The 23,156-nt window shown below is 36.3% G+C and overlaps 1 protein-coding gene across 1 annotated transcript; it reads right to left on the bottom strand.

The window, feature by feature from the left end:
• Positions 1 to 1,554: 1,554 nt before the first annotated feature.
• Positions 1,555 to 2,852, bottom strand: LOC134747488 (uncharacterized). Its single transcript, XM_063682108.1, has one exon. It carries the CDS (start codon positions 2,763 to 2,765, stop codon positions 1,560 to 1,562), a length of 1,206 nt encoding a protein of 401 aa, XP_063538178.1. The 5' UTR covers positions 2,766 to 2,852; the 3' UTR covers positions 1,555 to 1,559.
• Between the last annotated feature and the right edge of the window lie 20,304 nt (positions 2,853 to 23,156).

Raw genomic sequence — 23,156 nt, 5'->3', positions numbered from 1 at the left:
GTGGGAGCACCATTACGCTCAGATCAGACCAGTTTTCACATAATATCACAATAATCAGTTTTAATTATATCTGGAAATATTTGGGCCGTTTTCATGTGTCTGTGTTTGGTGGGGCAGTGTCGGAATTATGGTTCCCACATTGGCTGTTATAAAATGTTATACAACATCGTGTGACAGGGACAACATAATAAAATTAATAAAGCACTATCGATCCTATCATGCTGTCCCTGTCACACGATGTTATATAACATTTTATAACAGCTAATGTGGGAGCACCATTACGCTCAGATCAGACCAGTTTTCACATAATATATCACAATAATCAGTTTTAATTATATCTGGAAATATTTGGGCCGTTTTCATGTGTCTGTGTTTGGTGGGGCAGTGTCGGAATTATGGTTCCCACATTGGCTGTTATAAAATGTTATACAACATCGTGTGACAGGGACAACATAATAAAATTAATAAAGCACTATCAATCATATCATGCTGTCCCTGTCACACGATGTTATATAACATTTTATAACAGCTAATGTGGGAGCACCATTACGCTCAGATCAGACCAGTTTTCACATAATATCACAATAATCAGTTTTAATTATATCTGGAAATATTTGGGCCGTTTTCATGTGTCTGTGTTTGGTGGGGCAGTGTCGGAATTATGGTTCCCACATTGGCTGTTATAAAATGTTATACAACATCGTGTGACAGGGACAACATAATAAAATTAATAAAGCACTATCGATCCTATCATGCTGTCCCTGTCACACGATGTTATATAAAATTTTATAACAGCTAATGTGGGAGCACCATTACGCTCAGATCAGACCAGTTTTCACATAATATCACAATAATCAGTTTTAATTATATCTGGAAATATTTGGGCCGTTGTTTTTATATTCGCATAGTTGTGATAAGACGCTTAGCTATATTCATTACGGTCACTATCTGTAAAAGAGGGCAATGGCTCGATACACATTATACCTATTTCGTGATTGGCACACGTTTGTCAATTTAACTATTATATTTACCAAAAAACGAGTTACATTCTTGTTACATTACACTCATAAATTTTTAAGAATAGATCGTAAGTCAGAAATTGCCTATATTCATAACTAAACCGGTTTTCTGACTTAGATTTCTAACTTAGCTAACTAAGCGGTTTCACTCACGTACTTTTAGTAACTCGCGCGACATGTTTCGGAGAGCCTAGCTAGCACCGTCGTCGTCGTCGTGTGTCGGCGTCGTGTAGCGTCGTGACCGCGTGCTTGATAATGATCAAGACCTAAATAGGACCAAGATAATGGAGTGACTAAAACAAAAGTGAGTGAAACCGCTAAGTTAGCTAAGTTAGTATGTCTCACGATAGTTTAAATTCGATTATAGATTTTCAACGTAGAAATGGTGTGTCAAATAATTCACTTTCTATTTTTCTACTCATTTTGATAACATACAAAAATAAAATAAAGTAATGTTTAAATGAAACGATAGCAATTAAATAATATATTTATATAAATATGGATATTTATAATAGTACATAACGAACAGTTTTTTTTAAGTTACGTTAGCAATCCTGTAACCTCGAATTCCGGTAAATGATTAACCGTACGCCGAAAATCCTCAACTCTACAACAAAAAGTGTATCCCTCCGAAGGGTTATCCGGGCGCCATGTCAACCAGCGAAATTCCGGGTTGCCCCTACACAAGTCTTCACAGAAAAACAGGTCCCTTGCTTCGCTCGAAGTGTAATACGGGTTATTTATACCCACAAAGGCGATACCCTTGCGAGAATCCGTATCATAAACCACTTTATAATAATATTGAGGGACTGGAATTATTGGATTGTTGTTATTATCATTTGCAAGGTAGAGATCAACTCGTTCTCCATATTGGTTAATAAGGCTGGTCACTCCAAAAGTTCCCGTGTATAATATGGTATTGTATCCTGCTGCGTGGACGTGGTTTCTCAAGTCAACTTCTAAGGTATTCCAGTTTCCTCCGTTGAAATTTTTCCACTGAGGCGCGCAGTTTACGTAGTGGAATGTAGCCCTTTCTCCGAACGCAAACACAAAGTCTGTTTTCGCAGCTAAGTGGCCTCTAGACATCTCTTCGGATCTAGTAACGTAGCGGTCGATAGCAGACCCTACAAGGTTTCCGATAGCTGCCCTCTGACCCCACGGAGAGAACAAGGATTCCACTGGAATGGTTCTATAATTGCCATCCGCTTTAAAATAAGGTCTATCTACTCTCGTTTGAAACATGGCGTTATATGGCTTCTGCGTGTATTTCGAATAAACAGGTCTGAGGACATCTTCATCGAAACAGGACTGGTATACTGGATGCCATTGATTATCAATCTGATACCCAACTTCGTAGATTTGATGCCCATTAAAGCATGATTGATTCGTGCGTTGGCTATTATAGTCTGGGGGATCCTGACAGCGAAATTGGCTGAAGCTAGCCGGCGCGTTTAGCCAATCATCGTTTCTGAAGTTATCGCCGGCTTCACAAGTTATAGTAGCAGTTCTGAGCTGGCGAATGGCGTTAGGATGCGATATAGGCCCTGAGCTCCCACAGCTTAAAGTCAAGGTGTCTCCGCTATTCATCTCCACGTTTCCATATCGATCATCGGGCTCTAAAAGTCTTCCATTCCTTAAAAATACCGGCAACGGTTCTCCAAAATGAGACCGAGAATTTAGCACACATCTTTGACCTGGAGACGCGTTGAATATACAAAGAACCAAAAGATACAAACGGTGAAACATTTAAATAGCACTTTTGAATTTTAAAATTGAATCAGACGCTAAAAATTTAAAGTTTAATACGTTTAAAAATACGATGTCAGTTTCATGTCAAAGTTACACGTCAAATGAATAAACAGCTGCGTTCACAAAACACTTGAAATAAGTTCCGATGGTACGTAGGACAGGTATAAACAGGTAAATCGTGTATTTTATTTTTAGTTATTTTATTATCTTACAGAATTTAGGTTAATTCAGTGTATTATTGGTATGCATTGAATACCTAGCCTATGGCAGAATATATTGTAGTTCTCAAAATATCGTTGATCAAATGAGTTTCGGATAATAATAAAAAAACGCAATAATTTATACCCCTTAGGCCCACTTGCACCATCCTACTAACCCGGGGTTAACCAGTTAAACCTGGAGTTACCATGGTTATCAGTACAATTTGATACTGGGTATTATAATTTATAATCTGTGACTGGGTTAACGGTTTAATCTTTTAACCCCGGGTTAGTGGGATAGTGCAAGTGGGCCTAATTCATAAAACTTTACGGGCCTGATTTAGTTAAATTATGTTTTATCCCTTTCTTACAAATACATTAGTCAAAATGACAGATAAAGACAAACGATTCACAGCTAATTCAGGCCAGTAACGCGTTTATGAATGACGCCATATAGAAATTATTTAGGAGATAGTGACGCGTGAATTGCGTGATACATTGAAGTAAATCTACTGAATCTCAGATAGATTGTTAATAAACAATGCATGTTGGGAAAATTCAGACAGGTTTCCCATACCGTTAATATAGGCAAACAAAGGTGCCAATTGAGTAATAAAAAGTGCGACGTAATAGCTCACAATTTCTAGGTTTTACCCATGGTATAATCATAGAGTAACTTATACTAGAGCGGTACTGTCATAGTCACGAATTAATAAACTAGTGGATGTGAAATGACTCCTATTTAGTATGAAAACCAGTGTCGCTAAACTCACACATTCATAGCCACGTTAAAATACGTCACACACTTACAAAATTGCTCTGATTCGTAGCAACTTTCCATACCAAAAAGTTATTACCGGTGGACATTTCTCGAACGAATATCAACTGTAGGCTACATGAGTGACGGTTTAAATTATAATGTCAAAGCTATATGACATACGACTCTTTCATTATCTCATTCATCTCACAAAAGCTCGCTCAACGTTCACCTAATACAACTACTCACCACCAGATGGCGTTATTTTATATAATTTTAAAATCACTTACTTATTACAGGCGAGAAAAGGGCTAAAAAACCAGTACAAGTAAGGTCTAATTACGCATGGTTTGTTACGGATCTCACGGTCACGTTACACTGGTGTTTTCGAGACCTCTACACGCCTGCGAGTAGCTAACCGTTGGAACTTCTTTCCATTCGACGATATAGGGAGGGGACAGTGTAATCGGAGTGTTTTATCGATATTTGTGTGTTCAGTTAGGTATTGATATTTCATTACCGTATGTTTTAACACATTTAGATGATACTTTATTTATGATTATAATATAGGTAGTGATAATCGTGATTGTATGAAAAATAATATGTAGTACAGTACAACAAATATCTAACTAGAAATTTGTTTCTTATTAATTGACCAACTAGGTTGTTAATGTGAACATTAAATATATCTTAAAGTCAAACAGATAAAATCATAGTTCTTTAAAGGTCTATTAACTCGGTATTGCTGTTATTTTGTGATCACAAATCTGCAATTACTTACATAGGTAAGTATTCGTCTTTAACAATATATTTACTTGTAGCAGCATTTAAGGGCAATCTAGACGGGACAACCTGATTAAATTGTCAAATTAATTGTATGGTGTGAAAGCATACATGAAACTGGCTCATCGATCCCACTTGATTTGATTGTAAGATTGTGACCTATCAAATCAGGAAGGGGGGCGGCAAAATTCCAATATTTCACGCTAGTTTGCGTGGTACGGAACACTTTTTATTAATTAAGTGAGCCCGAATGTCACTAATAATTACTAAATTAGTAACTAAGTTTTAGGCGTGTGGACGCTAGATGAGATGTATGGCAATTTTATCCCCAGAAATCTTTCTCTAAGAAATGCTCCTAGCAAATGGTGCTATATTTTTGCGGAAACTAATTTTCTTGCCCAGTAGCATTGACCCATTTATTTTTAATATCGGCATCTTGTGGTAACCTACAATAATTAATAATAAAGAAATTGAAAATATAAAACGTTTATTCATGGCACATTGCATGCATTGTACGCATAAGTGCATTAAGTACCTAGTCTAATTATATTAACGATGAAAATATGATGGGTGTAAAAAACAAAAACGTATGTAAAGGAATACGAAGGTTTGAAAGGTTGCCATGAAATGACCCCGACTTAACTTAGTGCTTGATGACCAGAGCTGCCATATTTACTAAGACATTGATTATCCCAAATAATAATTAGAAACGTGTCTAAAATAATAATTTATTACCGAACTACCAAACATCAAACTTGAAATATCGTAACTTTAACTTTATCGATATAAATATCGACATTGCGCAGCATCTGAGTAGCGAAGTTATTTGACATTTAGGATAGCGAATATTCCAGATAAACGTAAAGAATAGTGACAAAGGACTGTGAACTCTAAGTTCTAACTGATAAAATATAGATTTACTTAACGAACATTCGTAAATAATGCAATAGAAACAGATTTTTCGTATTTATCGGATTATATTTAAATAAATAACCACCGGTGATAGGAAATACCTCCACGTGAAAGATTTTTTAAACCGCTGTGATGTCTGCAGCTTAATACTGCACAATACGGCATTTTAAATTTAATTATCAATTTTTGTTAGACGAGCGTACGTACGACGTGAATGTCATTCGAGCATGAAGTTTACACAACAACTGAGCATAGTCTGTGCATAAAGTGAGTCGGTCGCTACTAACTGTCGGATAGACGGGAACGCCCACTTGCCATCTCCATCCTACTCCGTGGTCATAGTACATTTTGTAACCCCAGTAAATTCACTGCCATCTGTCGACATACTAAAACTAAAAATAAATATTTATAAAAATACGATAAAATGTATTTAAATATGGATAAATGACTTTTTTTATTTGCATTAATTATTTTTATGATTTTGACCCATGTTCTTTCACTGATATGCGTTTAAAATTATAAATAACAAACGAAACCGTCAACGCCCTCTATACGAGTGTAGGCCAAAACTAGTGGCGCCCTCTGATCGAGAATCAAATTTTCGTGATTTTCGAGGCACGTTTTTTCCTTAGACTGTATACATCTATTACAGAGTTATATATATCTTTGGTATAATAATATTAAGGTACTCTCTTCCGAGACTCGCGAACCACGTGACTGACACAAGCCTACGTCATCGTGCTGTTCACAGGTTCACGATGACGTAGGCTTGTGTCAGACGTGGTTCGCGAGTCTCGGAAGAGAGTACCAGGCGGAGTATATTATTATACCATGTATGGACGGTATAGAAAGGACAATCTCTTATGGCAGAACTATTGCAAAAGTGACCAACTTTCAGCTGTAAATAATAGTTCCTAATCTTTCCGGTGGCGCTAGTTAGGCTCTGGGACATGAGTATAACATGAACCATATAAGGCAACAAATAACCCGAACAAATTACGTAGGTTGTTTTTGGTAGTATTTCGGTGTATGATGGCGCCGCCTAATTACTGTTTTTTGATGGACACTTTTCATACATAGAGATTTGGCTCCTTTATATAGTCTCCATGATACCATGGTTTGACCATTGAGTCACTGTCACTTTATCGCTAGTGTTTTGTGACTCTTGGATGACTTACGCTACGGTCCGGGTCGGGGCCGCGCCGTCCGATACTTCGTTTTCTATGATGGGTGATTGGTATTGATAAATAATTATGCTCAGAGTTTTATTCTACATAAATAAATATACCACACTGATGTGAAATTATAGTTTTTTTTAATTGATTTTTATAGTCACTGTGTATACACATACCGGTTCTATAGTGTTAGTCTCTGTGTACTAGAGGGTAGAGGCACAAATGCACAATAACCCAGTACCGGTACACAGTGGCTCATTTCCCCTTTTTTTAAACTTGTCTAGCCACTTTATAACTGTATTAATTGAAAAACTGATAATGCAAGAGGACAGATGAATAACCAAAGTATGTAGTGTAAATTTCAGCTCGGTACAACTAATTTTTCTTTATAATTTGGCTTTCCGAAATATTCCAGTCGCCTATATAAACTAATTTCAGACTTAGATATAACTCATGTCATTGTATGTGCAAAGTTTCATTACAATCCAACACGTAGTTTTAAAATGAGAGCGGAACTACGTTTATATGGGAAGGTGCAATTCGGCCGAGCTTGCCGGGGACTCTTAAAAGGCTGAAATGATGATGACGATAATATTGTATGTATTTAATAACGTTTGCTGAAATGAAAAACTGTTCCATTCTTTTCCGAAGTTTTCTCAAAGTATGCCTGCCTACCATTTGTTCCATGAAACTATATAAACATGCTCAAATTCTCATCGAAGCTCAACATATTTTTGGGTTGCTAAATTAATTTTAGACACAATTACTTAAAATAGCAAAATGTTAACCGCACTATAGGATGATTGTAATGGATAAATAATAGTTATTGCATTGAAAGATTAAGTAAACAATTAATTGCTATCCGTTAATAGCGGAATTCATTAGCGCTCGACGCGGCGCGCAGCAGTACGTCCCCGTACCCGTCGTGACCGGTACTCACTCAGGCACTGTTAGTGCTTGAAAATGGACACCTAGGCTCTCCTTAACATGTCGCGCGAGTGAAACCGCTAAGTTAGTTAAGTTAATATGTCTCACGATAGTTTAAATTCGGGAATTCATTAAATTTTTAATGTCATTGTAAATATTTTTCGTGTAGTTGCTAATCTGGGGGCACGGTAATGATGTGACAGACAGACGGACGGACTGATAGAGTCGCACCATAAGGGTTCCTTTTGTACCTTTTTTGTAAGGAACCCTAAAAATGCCTCCAGAATTAGGCGAACTAAAGTGACATGAGGTTAAAATAATACCAGCAGGGATATGATGGTCGACTTTATAAATAAAATGATATGGTTGTATAAATGATGATAAAACTAACATTTTATCCAGTTTTTATTGATCTATTCTTTAAAATACGCCTTAAGTCATCGAGGTTAAAATTGATTTTTAAAAATGTCAAAACATGTCACGGTATCATTTAGTCACTTATACGTAATCCTAATTAAATATCAGATAATCGTCATTTCACGCATTAAATGATTAATGATATGGTGACAAATGCATCATAGCCCTGCAAAGAAGAAATAGTCACGAGCATATGTCGATAAAATGACATCGATACCTAAGTAAGATCCCCTTAAAAACATAAATGTGAAATGAGAGCCAAGTTCAATATTAAGAATATGCGTCGTTATAGGCTTCGCCAGTGGCGCCAGCGAAAACGCGAAAAGTAGTTAAGTGGCGCCGCGGATTTGCGCAAAAGCAGTCACGTGGCGGGGCCCCGGTGTGTGGTCAGCGCAAATTAAAAGGAAATCACAAAATCGTCGATTTAAACTTTTCTGTTTTAAAGTATACATTAATCATATATCATTAGAATCAGCGTTAAATAGGCTATTTGAATATAGCAATTAAATTATGCCTTTTTACCAAATTTCATGAATACAGCTCAACCGGTTATAAGATACATATAGATCGTGTCATTCACGATGTGTTCACGATGACACGCGAATCTGACAAATCTAACCTTTAATGGCATGACAATACGAACCAAGGCACGCGTCCTCGTGAATGACACGATCTATATTTATCTTATTAACCGGTATTCACTGACTAATTGACTGAATGACTGACGTGCGTACTGACTCACCTAACAACAGTGTTTTTTTACGATATGTATTATTTTCTAAAAAAACAGTTTTTATTTACACTAAGCGCCTATCGAATTTGGAGTAGCAGAAATAAATATTAATTTCGAAATCAACTATGACGAATACTAATAATTTATGTACAAAAAAATATTGATAATGCCATCAAAAACATAAATGTGAAATAAGAGCCAAGTTCAATATTCATATAGGTATACTTCGCCGGAAAAAGAATTGAGATATCTACATATACCTATATATGGGTGCAAAGTTTTAGTTAGCTTGGGATGTAGGTAATTAAAGTTCAGTATTTGTCTTGGATAGTTTTTATACCAACAAACTAAATTTCAGAAAAGTAGCATAGAAATAGCGGGTAAGTAAAAACTCGCCAAGTCAAATCCTGAACTTTAATTAATTACATCCCAAGCGAACTAGAACTTGGCACCCATATCACAGAATAAGTAATTCATATCCATTCAAGTGGCGGTTAACCCAATAATTAAGTGACTTATTTAGTAAGTCTCTAAAAACTGGTTTTAATTTTTAACTAATTAACACAAAAGTTATGGCCAGAAAACCAGTTTTTTGACCTAAAATTATCTTTGATGCCAAATATCTCGAAGACAATAAACTTATGAAGTAAATATGGGATACTAATAATGTTGCTTAAAGCCTTGCTGTTAATACGATAGACTACAAAAAACATTAGAAAACGAATCAGATCGAAGGTGATTGGGGCATGGGATCCCCTAAAATATATAATTAGTACCTGACATTTGACATTACATTTTCACATCACCTATTTGAAAAAGGGCGATTTCTTCCCTGCTCATCATCATCATCATCATCATATCAGCCTTCTATCGCCCACTGCTGAGCATTGGCCTCTCCTCGCGTACGCCACTTATCCCGGTCCTGAGCCAATCTCATCCAGAAGTGACCCGCAGTCTTCCGAATGTCGTCCACCCAACGAGCCAACGGACGCCAGGCACTCCTTTCGTCTGAAAAGTTCGTTCTTCCCTGCTAGGAGGGATTAAAGTGGCACTTTTCTGGTCTAGGACATTTTATTGCCAGTATAATAGAATAAAATAGTAGGTATTTTTCATACAATGTTAAGCTTAAGTAAATAATATTTTTAACCATAACAAGTTCCTCATATGTGATATAAAATGCAGTATTATATGTCACATGATAGAAATTATTTTTTCACATTGGGCGCTAACGCTAACGCAGCGTACTATACGTAACACTTGAATCCTACACTAAGCTCAGGATTTGTAGGTACGCCCACGCCGTTAATATGTAATTTTTCTCCCTTGTGACATAATCTATCATATTTTATAAATAATTAATTTAATTCAATAATAAATAATCAAAAATTGATTAATTATTTAAAATTACTCAAACACTGGAACAGTCTACACGTGGCCGCAACAGATGTTGAGAAATGTTGCATCTAGATTGCCTAGATTTTATTCTAGCTGTTATTGTATTTTATTTTATAATTTATGTGTGTTTTGTGAATTGTAATTGCATGTCACTAACCTTAATTCATTTTAAGTTTTGTTGTACTTACTAACACTATATGGATCAAAATGATTCGAATAATGTCAAAATAAGGCATTTTGTCAGACCTTTTATACGTGCAGCCCAGTGCAGCCTGTGGACAAATTATACTAAAAAAGCCTTCAATGCCCTGCGCGTCCAGTACAACAATGGGTTCAGGATGCTGTTGGGACTGCCTCGTTTTTGCAGCGCGTCAGGTATGTTCGCGGAGGCGCGTACGGACTGCTTCGGTGCGATAATACGCAAAAGAACTGCCTCCCTGATGCGTCGCGTGCGAGACAGTTCCAACAGCCTCGTGCGCCTAGTGTTAGAGTCGCCTGCTTGCGCCTTCTGGAAACATTGGGACAATGTACATATGGGATCCAGAGGCTTAGTTTATAGGTTATTATAAGTTAGTATAGGTTTAACTAACATAGGCTTAAGGGAATGTTCACTAACACTATGGACATTAGTCTGAAATAAAATATATTGATTGATTGATTGATTGATTAATTGAATTAAATAAATAATTGAATTAATTGAAAGTAAATGATTTTTGACATGACTTATGACACTTACATTTTCGTCCCCATGTCTCCCCTACTAGTGTAACTAGCAGAACGAATTACTATTATTGCTCATCAACGCATTGCAATCAAAACCATATCATTAATTACCAAGAAAATTTTACGGTTATCGTATACATTTGAACGGAATCGTTATTCGGCAAGTTAGGCTTCGTCGTTATACATACATTTGCGCGCTCTTCGGTAAGTATATATTTTTTTCTTATATTTAATATGAACTTACCGTTTCGTCTATGGTGACTATGGTACTAGCGAACATGTATTTAATTACATATTTAATTACACGAACGGGTCTACCGCGATTTATTAATTTCATTGTTTTTACCTGTAGTAGCCGCCGTGCAGGTCTTGACGACAAATAAAAAGACTTCGATTTGAAGTAAACTTGTAATTAATAGGTGCTGGTTACTTTACAAGGTACAGTTGACGTAAACGGTTATCTAAAGGTGTAGAAGTGGTGGTAATAGTATGGAGGCTGATGCGAAAGTGATTTAGCTAATTTTGAATGGTAAAAAGGTAGTCTAAATTTAGGTGCCTCTAATTGGCCGCGATACAGGTTATGTGGAGCGCTCCTATTGGTGCATTTAAATAAGCCTCCGCATAGTAAGCGAGTCCGACGGCTGCGTTTAGCTACTGCATTACGAATAAAAGGTTGCGTTCGCAACATTACCTTTAATTCCGACGTTTCTGTTAGGTTGCACTAGCTGTGGTCGCGGATGACTGACGTCCTAGCAAAATGTCAATTGAGATATTGGTAAACAACACTAAACTACCCGACATTCGTTTATATAAATGTTCGGGGTAGACAAATAAATTTATCTACCCGTTTCTGTTTAATGTTTATTGTCCGCGGCACGACACGCAACTAACAATATCCGCACACTGGTCCTAAGATAGATCCCTCGGTTTCAACATCTGAATCACTGGTCCCCAAGTTGACGATAATTTGTACCCATCTTCCCTGTTGAACCCCGTCTAACGAACGTGGACGCAAAAGAATCTAGCCATGTTTGTATGTATAGGCAATCCAAGACACCAAATTGCGTTTTCGGCAAAACGCAATTTGTTGCAACGCAAGATGCTATTTCACCAAATGTTAACCCTAAAATGCTAGTTATCAAGAAAAAAAAATGTTCTCAATTTTATTTCTATCTAAAACCCTGAACCGATTTTTTTGTAATTTATACATATTATGTAAGTAGCTTAGATGTATTATTTAATAAAAATACGTAGTTCCAAATGTCTAATATAAATAGTGAAATTTTCACTGAATTTTACAATATTTTTATTTTACCCAAAGGGACCCTATTACTAAGACTTCGCTGTCTGTCTGTCTGTCTGTCCGTCTGTCTGTCCGTCTGTCTGTCTGTCCTTCTGTCACCAGACTGTATCTCATGAACCGTGATAGCTAGACAGTTGAAATTTTCACATATGATGTATTTCTGTTGCCGCTATAACAACAAATACTAAAAACAGAATAAAATAAATATTTAAGTGGGGCTCCCATACAACAAACCTGATTTTTTTGCCGTTTTTTGCGTAATGGTACGGAACCCTTCGTGTCGTTCGTGCGCGAGTTCGACTCGTACTTGGCCGGTTTTTTTATATTTCCGAGAAACACACCACCCACCAATTTTGATTATTAACTAATATTCTATAATATACATATTTTTTTCAAAAACATTCGCTTGGATCAGCAGGCCAAAAATACCGTATTGTAAGTAAAGCCTGACCAGGAATATATGATCACGCGCCATGTTGCGGAATTTCACTGGAACTAATATTTTCATACTATACTGAACTGTCACCCTATACATGAAAATAACAGCGCCCTCTTGACAATGATCATATATTCCTGGTCAGGCTTTATGTGATGTGAACACAAACAGATAAATGACAACAGGGAATTATTTTATTTGTCAATAAATTTCCGTTTTTTTTTCTTAACGGCGCGGTGGAGCCATACCAAATTCAGTTTTAAGCTATGCTCGCGAGGTCTAAGTCTACAGCTCACAGAGCCACTAGTTTTTTTAGAAAACTTGTTATTTTAGGGTTAATATTTGGTGGCACCTCACATTTGGCGTCGTCTGAGGCCGGTTCCCCATTGATACTCGTACATTCACGGCTAGACCCTTTGAACATTTTTACACATAAAATAATGAAATAACTTTAGCACAGGTTACGTCAAATTATATGGGCTGATTTCGATGTTGTTGTTTTTTTTTTTCGCCAGATTTTGATAAAGTTAGATAGATAGAGTTCCCTATGTACAATTTCTAATGTAACCCGAGTTACGAAAACGTATGGAATACTCGTCAAATTGGAATTTCGTATTTATTCCGCCCAGAATGAGGGGTTCTCATGCAATATTACCAAATATTATCAATATCTAACGAGCTTGACGGCGTGACAGAGACTGGTGGAAGACTTCCGAGGATAGGGATACGTGCCTACGTGGTAGAATAAGAGGGAGGCCTTTGCTCAACAGTGGGAAATATGGGCTCATAATAATTATAAACATCTGCCAATAAGCCGTGATCTTGGACACGGCGCGTCGGTACTTCAATCTGCGGCCCTGACTACCGCGCGGCAGCTTGGGCCTTGTCTTACTTGCCTTCCGGCGGCACCCTAAGTTAGGTTTTTAATAATGTGTTTATATATTTTTTGTATTGTTTTGTAAGTGCTTTTATATTTTACTTTTATATCCATATTATAAAAACCCTAACTTAAGATGAGACAAATAAAAAATAAAAAATCTAACGAAAAAGCAGAATCGACTACACAATAAAAATGTGCCATACAGGGTGTTTTTTTACTCGCCTGCAATAATTTACGGTGTGACATAGGTCATACTGACCAACTTTTTCTATGGGACCACCCCAAAATCGCGAAAAAAATTGGCAGTTTCATTCATTTTGGCTGGTCTGATGATATTTTGTATGGGAGTTATTTTATTTTTTCTGGATTTCGGGGTTGGTCCCATAGTGCCTAAAAGTTGTTCGGTATGACATATATAGGTATATTCAAACCGTAAATGATTGCAGGTGACAAAAAAATAAATCTGTATTAAATTAAGTATAATCCATACTAATATTATAAATGCGAAAGTCTGTCTGTCTGTCTGTCTGTCTGTCTGTGTGTTCCCTCTTCACGCTTAAACCGCTGAATCGATTTAGATGAAATTTGGCATAGAGATAGGTTGAGCCCCTGAGAAGGACATAGGATAGTTTTTATCCCGAAAATCATCCCTTAAGAAAGTAAAAAGCGGGGTGGAATTGAGATAAATAACATAGTGCCTGCTAATTTGTGTGCATAATATGCCTAAATTTAGATTGCTATGAGATTTTTTCCAGGCGCTATTGTTACTCTAGCTGCGGTTACTGAGTCCACGCAGACGAAGTCGCGGGCAAAAGCTAGTATAAAATATTCACAACTACCTTCTGTTGCAGTTCGAAAGATATATTATTTCAAATAATGGTGTCAGTAACGTTCATCGTCTACATGACAGCGGCGTTGTTGGCACTGCCCCTTTCTTGTACTAGTGATGAGACTGTTAGTGATGAGACTGTTGGTGATGTGACTGTTGATGAGGTTAGTAAAAAAATACATACCTAGGCTGGAAACAGTGCTCGACCGACAGTCAGCGCTGAATATCTATGCAAGTCTATGAACGCGCACACAGCTACGCTGACGATGACGGTACGTGCGTGATTTGGTATTGGCATATTTGGTCAGGACCGACAGTCAGCGCTTACCGTCGGTCGAGCAATGTTTCCAGCCTTACAGTAGAACCATCACCATCTTAATACGATCAACAAATATTTTTATTTATTTATTTATAATTTCGAAATAAACAGGCAAATACAACACACATGGTAAAATCATAATACACATTCACAAGCCACACAGTTTCCACGAATGAATAAATACATCTCTGTTGCTCAGAATTAACATTATTAAGTAACATTTTAAACATGCTTTTTAACTTAATTTTAAGTTGACATAGGGAGAGAGAGAATATAAATTACTTAATTAGATTACAGTTTAATATTATCGTTACGTATTGTTATATTTATTTATCCTTATTTTTTGATATAAAAAACTACTGAATTGACTATATTATATTATATTAGTATGTTTAAAGTTTTTCTTTTCTCGACTTTAAAAGTCGGTATTAAGTCGATGTCCCGCCTTGAGACACTCAAGGAAGAGGAGCATCGGCTTCCCCAATATATATAGTATTTCCTAGTACTTTAGATAAAATAGTAGTTGTATGGATGGCTGCTTGCTTTTGTAAAATGTGTATGTTTATTTGTGCATCTAGTTTGTCTATATATCTGTGTAAGTTTTTGGCTACAATACCGGTGGCTCCTATTACTATCGGGATTACTGTGGCAGGCATTTTCCATAATCTCGTTACTTCTGTTCTTAGTAGGTGATATTTGCTCAGTTTTTCCACCTCTTTTGGTCCTATGTTGTAGTCTGATGGAACAGTAATATCTATTAAGTATATGTGTTTTTGTATTTTATTTATGTATATAATATCTGGTCTATTGTGAGCTACTGTTACGTCTGTTTGAACCGGTATCTCCCACATTAGCTTTGCAGTATCGTTTTCTATTACCTGTGGTTGCGTTAAAGTTTCTTTCCACCAAAGGTTATTGACATTATTATATTATATTATATTATATTATATTATATTATATTATATTATATTATATTATATTATATTAGGTTTAAAGTTTTTCTTTTCTCGACTTTAAAAATCGGTATTAAGTCGATGTCCCGCCTTGAGACACTCAAGGAAGAGGAGCATCGGCTTCCCCAATATATATAGTATTTCCTAGTACTTTAGATAAAATAGTAGTTGTATGGATGGCTGCTTGCTTTTGTAAAATGTGTATGTTTATTTGTGCATCTAGTTTGTCTATATATCTGTGTAAGTTTTTGGCTACAATACCGGTGGCTCCTATTACTATCGGGATTACTGTGGCAGGCATTTTCCATAATCTCGTTACTTCTGTTCTTAGTAGGTGATATTTGCTCAGTTTTTCCACCTCTTTTGGTCCTATGTTGTAGTCTGATGGAACAGTAATATCTATTAAGTATATGTGCTTTTGTATTTTATTTATGTATATAATATCTGGTCTATTGTGAGCTACTGTTACGTCTGTTTGAACCGGTATCTCCCAAATTAGCTTTGCAGTATCGTTTTCTATTACCTGTGGTTGCGTTAAAGTTTCTTTCCACCAAAGGTTATTGACATTGAATTTGTGCTTTCTTGCTAGTGACCAGTGTACATATTGAACAATGTTGTTGTGCCTTCTGGTATAGTAAGTGCCAGCCAGTCTCTCGCATCCCGAAACTATATGTTGAACGGTTTCATCTTTCGCAAGACAAAGCCGGCACCTACCATCCACATCTTTTTTGAGTATGTCTCTCTCGATATTATATTATATTATATTATATTATATTATATTATATTATATTATATTATATTATATTATATTATATTATATTATATTATATTATATTATATTATATTATATTATATTATATTATATTATATTATATTATATTATATTATATTATATTATACACATAGATTTAAGATTAGATCCTAAGTATGCATGTAATATGGTTGCAATAAATAAATATGAAATATGATTTCTAGCCTTGACTGCCTTGAGGCCTAGCCAAGACGACAATCGCTTGCAGAAAACGAAACAAAATATGATAATCCAGTAACATTGTCAACTTTTGTAGCGTTTTGCGTCAAATCCGGTAGTTTTGATTTTTTGCTTACTTGTTTATGATGTTGGCACAATGAATAATTCAAGTTTGTGACCTCGAGTGCCGAATGCAACTTAGTTAAAAATCAAAAATACCGCGTGTAACTTCAAAATAACAAAGAGGATATAATAGTATAAAGCGGTACTGTCATAGTAAATTTTGTAGCCACAGTAAACTGCCATCTATCGACACACGATTAAAACTAAAAATGAAGATGTATTGGATATATTTTTTTTATTTGCATTTTTTTAACCAATTTCACTGATATGCGTTAAAATTGTTAAATAACAAACGAAACCGTCAACGCCATCTATCCGAGAGTAGGCCAAAGGTAGTGGCGCCATCTGTTTGAGAATCAAATTTTCTTGATTTTCGTGGCACGTTTTTTTTTCTTAGACTGTATCCATCTATTACGGAGTTATCTTTGAAAATATTAACAATGTTTAGCATACAGCCACAATTTGAAATCGTGGAAAATATATTTTTCCCCTCACTAGCTCAGAAAGTTGTCTTTTATCCTTTAAAACAAGCGGGGAAAAACGCATTTTATCCACTAGTGGGGAAAGTAATTTGACCTTTGATGGAGCGTGTTTAAGTAGCTTGACAGATAACAAAACGTAAAACGCTCATAATAATGATTCGTTTGATATTAATTATCATTAAACAAATGGTTTGAGAATCTAATAAAAAATACCAAATTTAGCTTTATTTAATGATTTTATGTCATAAACCTTAAAGTTCCATAAGAAACGTTTGCTTTATAATAATGATGTTAAATATAATTCTGAACGCACACGTTGAGTCGATGCAATTTCAAAACGCATCATTGACATTTCATGATTTCACACGTCAGAAATGTCAACATTGTCAACAAAATTTTTACTTAAAAACTTCTCACGTACAAATACAGAATTTCCAGTTTTTAGGGTTCCGTACCCAAAGGGTAAAAACGGGACCCTATTACTAAGACTCTGCTGTCCGTCTGTCTGTCTGTCTGTCACCAGGCTGTATCTCATGAACCGTGATAGCTAGACAGTTGAAATTTTTACAGATGATGTATTTCTGTTGCCGCTATAACAACAAATACTAAAAACAGAATTATATAAATATTTAAATGGGGCTCCCATACAACAAACGTGATTTTTTTGCTGTTTTTTTTCCTTCATGGTACGGAACCCTTCGTGCGCGAGTCCGACTCGCACTTGGCCGGTTTTTTGTTATAATATCGTAAAAAAATGAGTGATTCCAGTGATGAAGATGATCTAACGCCTGTGGATGTTGCACTTTCCTCGCTATAGTGAGGAGAAAAGTTACACACGGGTGCAAATGTATTTTACTTCTCGTGTGTTGAAACACTCGCAGCGCTCAGGATTCTATTTTAGTTTAGTTCAACTATAGAATCCTTTCGCTTGCTCGTGTTTCAATTCCACACTCGCGGGTAAAATACAACTTTGCACCCTTGTATAACAAATAACTATTCCGGTTATTTTAAGATAACACCCGAAATATTAATAGCCTATAGGCAAATTAAATGAAAGTATTTTCCTTCACGATTTTCGTAGACATCTCTTCTAAATACCTACATCTGGTATGGATGTGTTTCTCGTGGTCTCCAGAATACGAATTGACCTGTTGTAGTTTATGGAGGGGGGGGGGGCGGTTCGAAAAAAAGGGGGGTAAAGATGGCGGCCGACCATCATCGATATTCATTCAAACGACACCTCACACGAACCGATCGGTTCGATAGGACTCAAGATCTGACCAAATATCGATGATGGGCGGCCATTATTACCCCCCCCCCCTTTGCGACCCGTCCCCCCCTTCATAAACTACAACAGATACAACAGGTCAATTCGTATTCTAGGGACCACGAGGAAACACATCCATACCAGTTTTAGGTATTTAGAAGAGATGACGACTATTTTTCTGAAAACAGGCCCGAAAAACGGATTTCCTCTGGTCTATAAAGTCGGCTGAAGAAATTTGCCGAGCAAACGAGACTTGTGTTATGCTGTGTTACTATCAGAAAATTGGATTTGTAAGTTATGATGTTTATTTTTTAACACGGATGTACAACCAGCTGCAAAAGTGCATGGCCACTTTATGATTGGATTCCAGTTATAGGTACCTACCTAATATGGGTGCTGGGTATACAGCCAGCTGCAAAATGACATGGCCACTTTATTAACGAATTCCGTTTATAAAGTGGAAATGCCATTTTTAAATGTTTTATAAAAATATTTGTAAAAACCACGTATTCAGTTATTTTTAGGGTTCCGTACCAAAAAGGTACAAAAGGAACCCTTATGGTGCGACTTTGTCCGTCCGTCTGTATGTGTGTATGTATGTAAACACTTTATTGCACATTAGACAGGTTAAGATATACAATTAAACAGAAAGTATACAAGGTACAAAGGCGAACTCCGAGGGCGAAGGCCGTCTGTCTGTCACATTGCTAAATATCTCAACTACTTAAGCTATCGATTTGAAATTTGGAATAGTTATGAACAACGCTAACCTAGACATCTTGAAAGTGTTTTTTTTTAATTATTTTTATTAATTATGGAAAATATCAAATTTAAAGAGGGGGCAAAATTTCAAACTAGAAACCAAGTCAAGTGGGATATCATTTGAAAGAGAGTTCAAATTAAACATTTCAAAGCATTTTTTTTTTGTAGTAAAAAAAAGGAGTTATGAAGGAAAATGTGAAAAAATACCATTACCCCCGTTATCTCCGAAGTTTACTAACGAAAACTTATGAAATTTTTACATAATAATAACATTATCATAAATATCACAGGAAAAATATATAATCACATTTCTAGCTAGAAAACTTCTTTTTTAATTAACAAACAGTTACTAATTTAATTTTCAATTTAAGCCTAATTTATTATAATTTAAATTTATTTGAGATTACACTATAAACACCTTCTTTGAAATAAATGAAACATTGTTGAAATCGGTTCACATGATAAAGAATTCTCCCTGAAAAACCAACATACATTTACATACAGGGATAGAGGGCGCTTTAAACAATTATGCTTAACCATACATGAGAAAATTTAAAGTTTTGTACGGAACCCTCGGTGCGCCAGTTAAACGAACTCGCACTTGACCGGTTTTATTTAAATTAAGCCTATGCAAAGCTAAAGCGACTAGGAGAAAATGTCATATACTTTTATAAAAACCTTACGTAAATTTAGTTTTTAAATATTTTTTAGTGGTGGACCATTTTTTTCTTCTATTACCGAACTATCGATATCGATAAAAAAATGTTTCTAACTCTAGCAAGATTGTATTTGTTTTGCCGCGAAAATTCCGGGCTCTGATGATGAGTCTAGGCCTGTGTTTATCTAACCAGTCCTATTATAGCTGAGGGAAATTAGCTAAAATTACGGCATAATTAAGAGATTAATAGCAAATTAATTAAGGATCACTTTGTTCCTACACACTTTTTTTGTATCTTGAACGGTTTCCTTAAAAATTGAGAAAAACCGCGTTGCGGGCCCTTTGCGCGGGTGCGGGGGGTTGACGCAGAGGGGGGAGGGGTAGAGAGGGTTAATGAAAAATAAGTTCGGTCCATAACGTACATATCCCAAATTGAAAAAAGTCTTCCATTAATTATGCCAAGTTTTCCATATATTTCGATCCAGAAGCAACGTACTATTAGTGTAGTTTGCCATATTGCATTTTCTAGCTTCTTATAGTTTGCAGTTTGCAGATAGAGGAGAACGGACGGTGTGACGATAATACATGGGACTTTTTTACAAATATTATGTTTGATTTACTACCTCACATTGAAGAATCCCAGAAACTATCAGATCTAGTCGAAGATATCTCTAAGACCTGCAATGGTGGTAAATATACATACTTATTTATTTAAATTTTATTGCGTTCCGTTAAAGGGTTCCGTACCATTACGGAAAAAAACAGCAAAAAAATCACGTTTGTTGTATGGGAGCCCCATTTAAATATTTATATTATTCTGTTTTTAGTATTTGTTGTTATAGCGGCAACAGAGATACATCATCTGTGAAAATTTCAACTGTCTAGCTATCACGGTTCATGAGATACAGCCTGGTGACAGACAGACAGACGGACAGACGGACAGCGGAGTCTTAGTAATAGGGTCCCGTTTTTACCCTTTGGGTACGGAACCCTAAAAACGGAATGTAAAGGCGAACTTAGTGCAACGAGGCATGGCCGTAAACACATGGTGATATTTACTTAAGTATCATACATCATACGGGATGTTAACATAAAGGGGCCCACTGACTATCAGTCCGCCGGACGATATCGGCCTGTCAGTTAGAACAAAAATTTGACAGTTCCGAACAACCGACAGGCCGATATCGTCCGGCGGACTGATAGTCAGTGGGCCCCTTAAGCATTTCCAAAGTAGATAGTTTCATCCATCGGTCTTGTTAAGAAAGTTTACTTTTAAGGACATTGAGGTAACTTAAAGTAATGTTTAAATAATGGTAATGTATAACAAGTTTTATGGCCTATACTAATGGTGCATGAACAACCTGCCTTTTATAGTTTTTGTTCATTATTTGTGGTATTTTCTATAAAAAGGACCATATTGTCGATGGCGCTTACGCCATTATAAACGATGCTCCGATATAAATACAGTGCCGCGCGACGCTGTGCGGCGTAAGCGCCATCGACAATAAGGTCCCTTTTTATAGAAAATGCCCCATTTATGTACGTAGGTACTTTTGCACATTCTAATTTTTATTTTTCCTCAGTGTCTCGTTGACCGCTGTAAAGGGTTCAAAAAGTCGGGATGTATTTTAAATTCTATATACGCGATATACTACTTTTACAGTATTATTTCGTGAGTAAAGTCGTCGTCAATAGAACTTGCAAACAATGTCAAACAAACCGTTTTACCTTCATTACTTCGTAATCTCGCTCTTTAAAAGGACAACCATCACCTTATCAACAGTGTATATACTTAAATATTTTATTTATATAAATTATTAATATTTCAGCTATGGATGGTATAGAAAGGACGCCAATCTCTTATGGCAGAATTGTTGCAAAAGTGACCGCTTTCAGCTTTAAATAATAGTTCCTAATCTCTCCGGTGGCGCTAGTTAGGCTCTGGGACATGAGTATAACATGAACCATATAAGGCAACAAATAACCCGACCAAAGGATGCCAATCTCTTATGGCAGAATTGTTGCAAAAGTGACCGCTTTCAGCTTTTGAATGTTCCTAATCTCTCCGGTGGCGCTAGTTAGGCTCTGGGACATGAGTATAACATGAACCATATAAGGCAACAAATAACCCGACCAAGTTACGTAGGTTGTTTTTGGTAGTATTTCGGTGTATGGTGGCGCCGCCTAATTACTGTTTTTTGATGGACACTTTTCATATATAGAGATTTGGCTCCTTTATATAGTCTCCATGATTTCAGCGAAAATAACCTTGGTAAATATGTTAGGTTATGTGTCAAACGCTAACAAAATCTGTCATATTTGTTTACATTGTTTGCAAGTTCTATTGACGACGACTTTAATTAACTGTCGCGGTAACCGAAGACAATATTGTGCTTACAGTCAACAACCTTATCACAAACGGCTGCCAACGAGGTAACGAAGTGGATATGCGCTACCGTAAACTAATGCTTCAGGTATGCTAGTAGACCTAGTAGTTACGGTAACACGGTAAGTATTGAACCAGCTTAAACCTTTGAACTATGGATGGTATAGAAAGGATGTCAATTTCTTGGCAGAATTGTTGCAAAAGTGACCAGCATGGAGACTATATGTATAAAGGAGCCAAATCTCTATGTACGAAAAGTGTCCATCAAAAAACAGTAATTAGGCGGCGCCACCATACACCGAAATACTACCAAAAACAACCTACGTAATTTGGTCGGGTTATTTGTTGCCTTATATGGTTCATGTTATACTCATATCCCAGAGCCTAACTAGCGCCACCGGAGAGATTAGGAACTATTATTTAAAGCTTAACGCGGTCACTTTTACAACAATTCTGCCATAAGAGATTGCGATCCTTTCTATACCATCCATAACTGGAGGGCTTCGTCACTTTTTTCTTTAATATATGACATCTATGTATTACAGTTTTTAATATTTACGAAGGTAATTTTCGCTGATATATTAATAATTCAAAATTCAAAAAATGATTTATTTATAAACAGTGCTTTTTTACAGGTTACAAATACAACTTATTAAATTATTTTAAACCGGGTCACTCACGTATTATTAAGTCGAATAGCTGGACATGTTTCGGTCCAATTTACGAGGACCGTCGGACCGTCGCGAGGGCGCGGCGTGTACTGTCCGACGCGTCGGACAGTACACGCCGCGCCCTCGACCAGTGAAGACGTGTCGTGTCTCCGTGAAGACGGTCCTCGTAAATTGGATCGAAACATGTCGAGCTATTCGACTTAATAATACGTGAGTGACCCGGTTTAAAATAATTTAATATGTTTGAGTCTCACGGGAGTTTTATAGTTAAAAAAATACAACTTATTATATTTATATGTTTACGTGATGTTTACTGACACTGCAAAA

This window comes from Cydia strobilella, chromosome 14 (genome assembly GCF_947568885.1).
Source record: "Cydia strobilella chromosome 14, ilCydStro3.1, whole genome shotgun sequence".
NCBI lineage: Eukaryota > Metazoa > Arthropoda > Insecta > Lepidoptera > Tortricidae > Cydia > Cydia strobilella.
The sequence above is the reverse complement of the archived record's forward strand: the minus strand, read 5'-3'. Positions and strand labels throughout refer to the sequence as shown.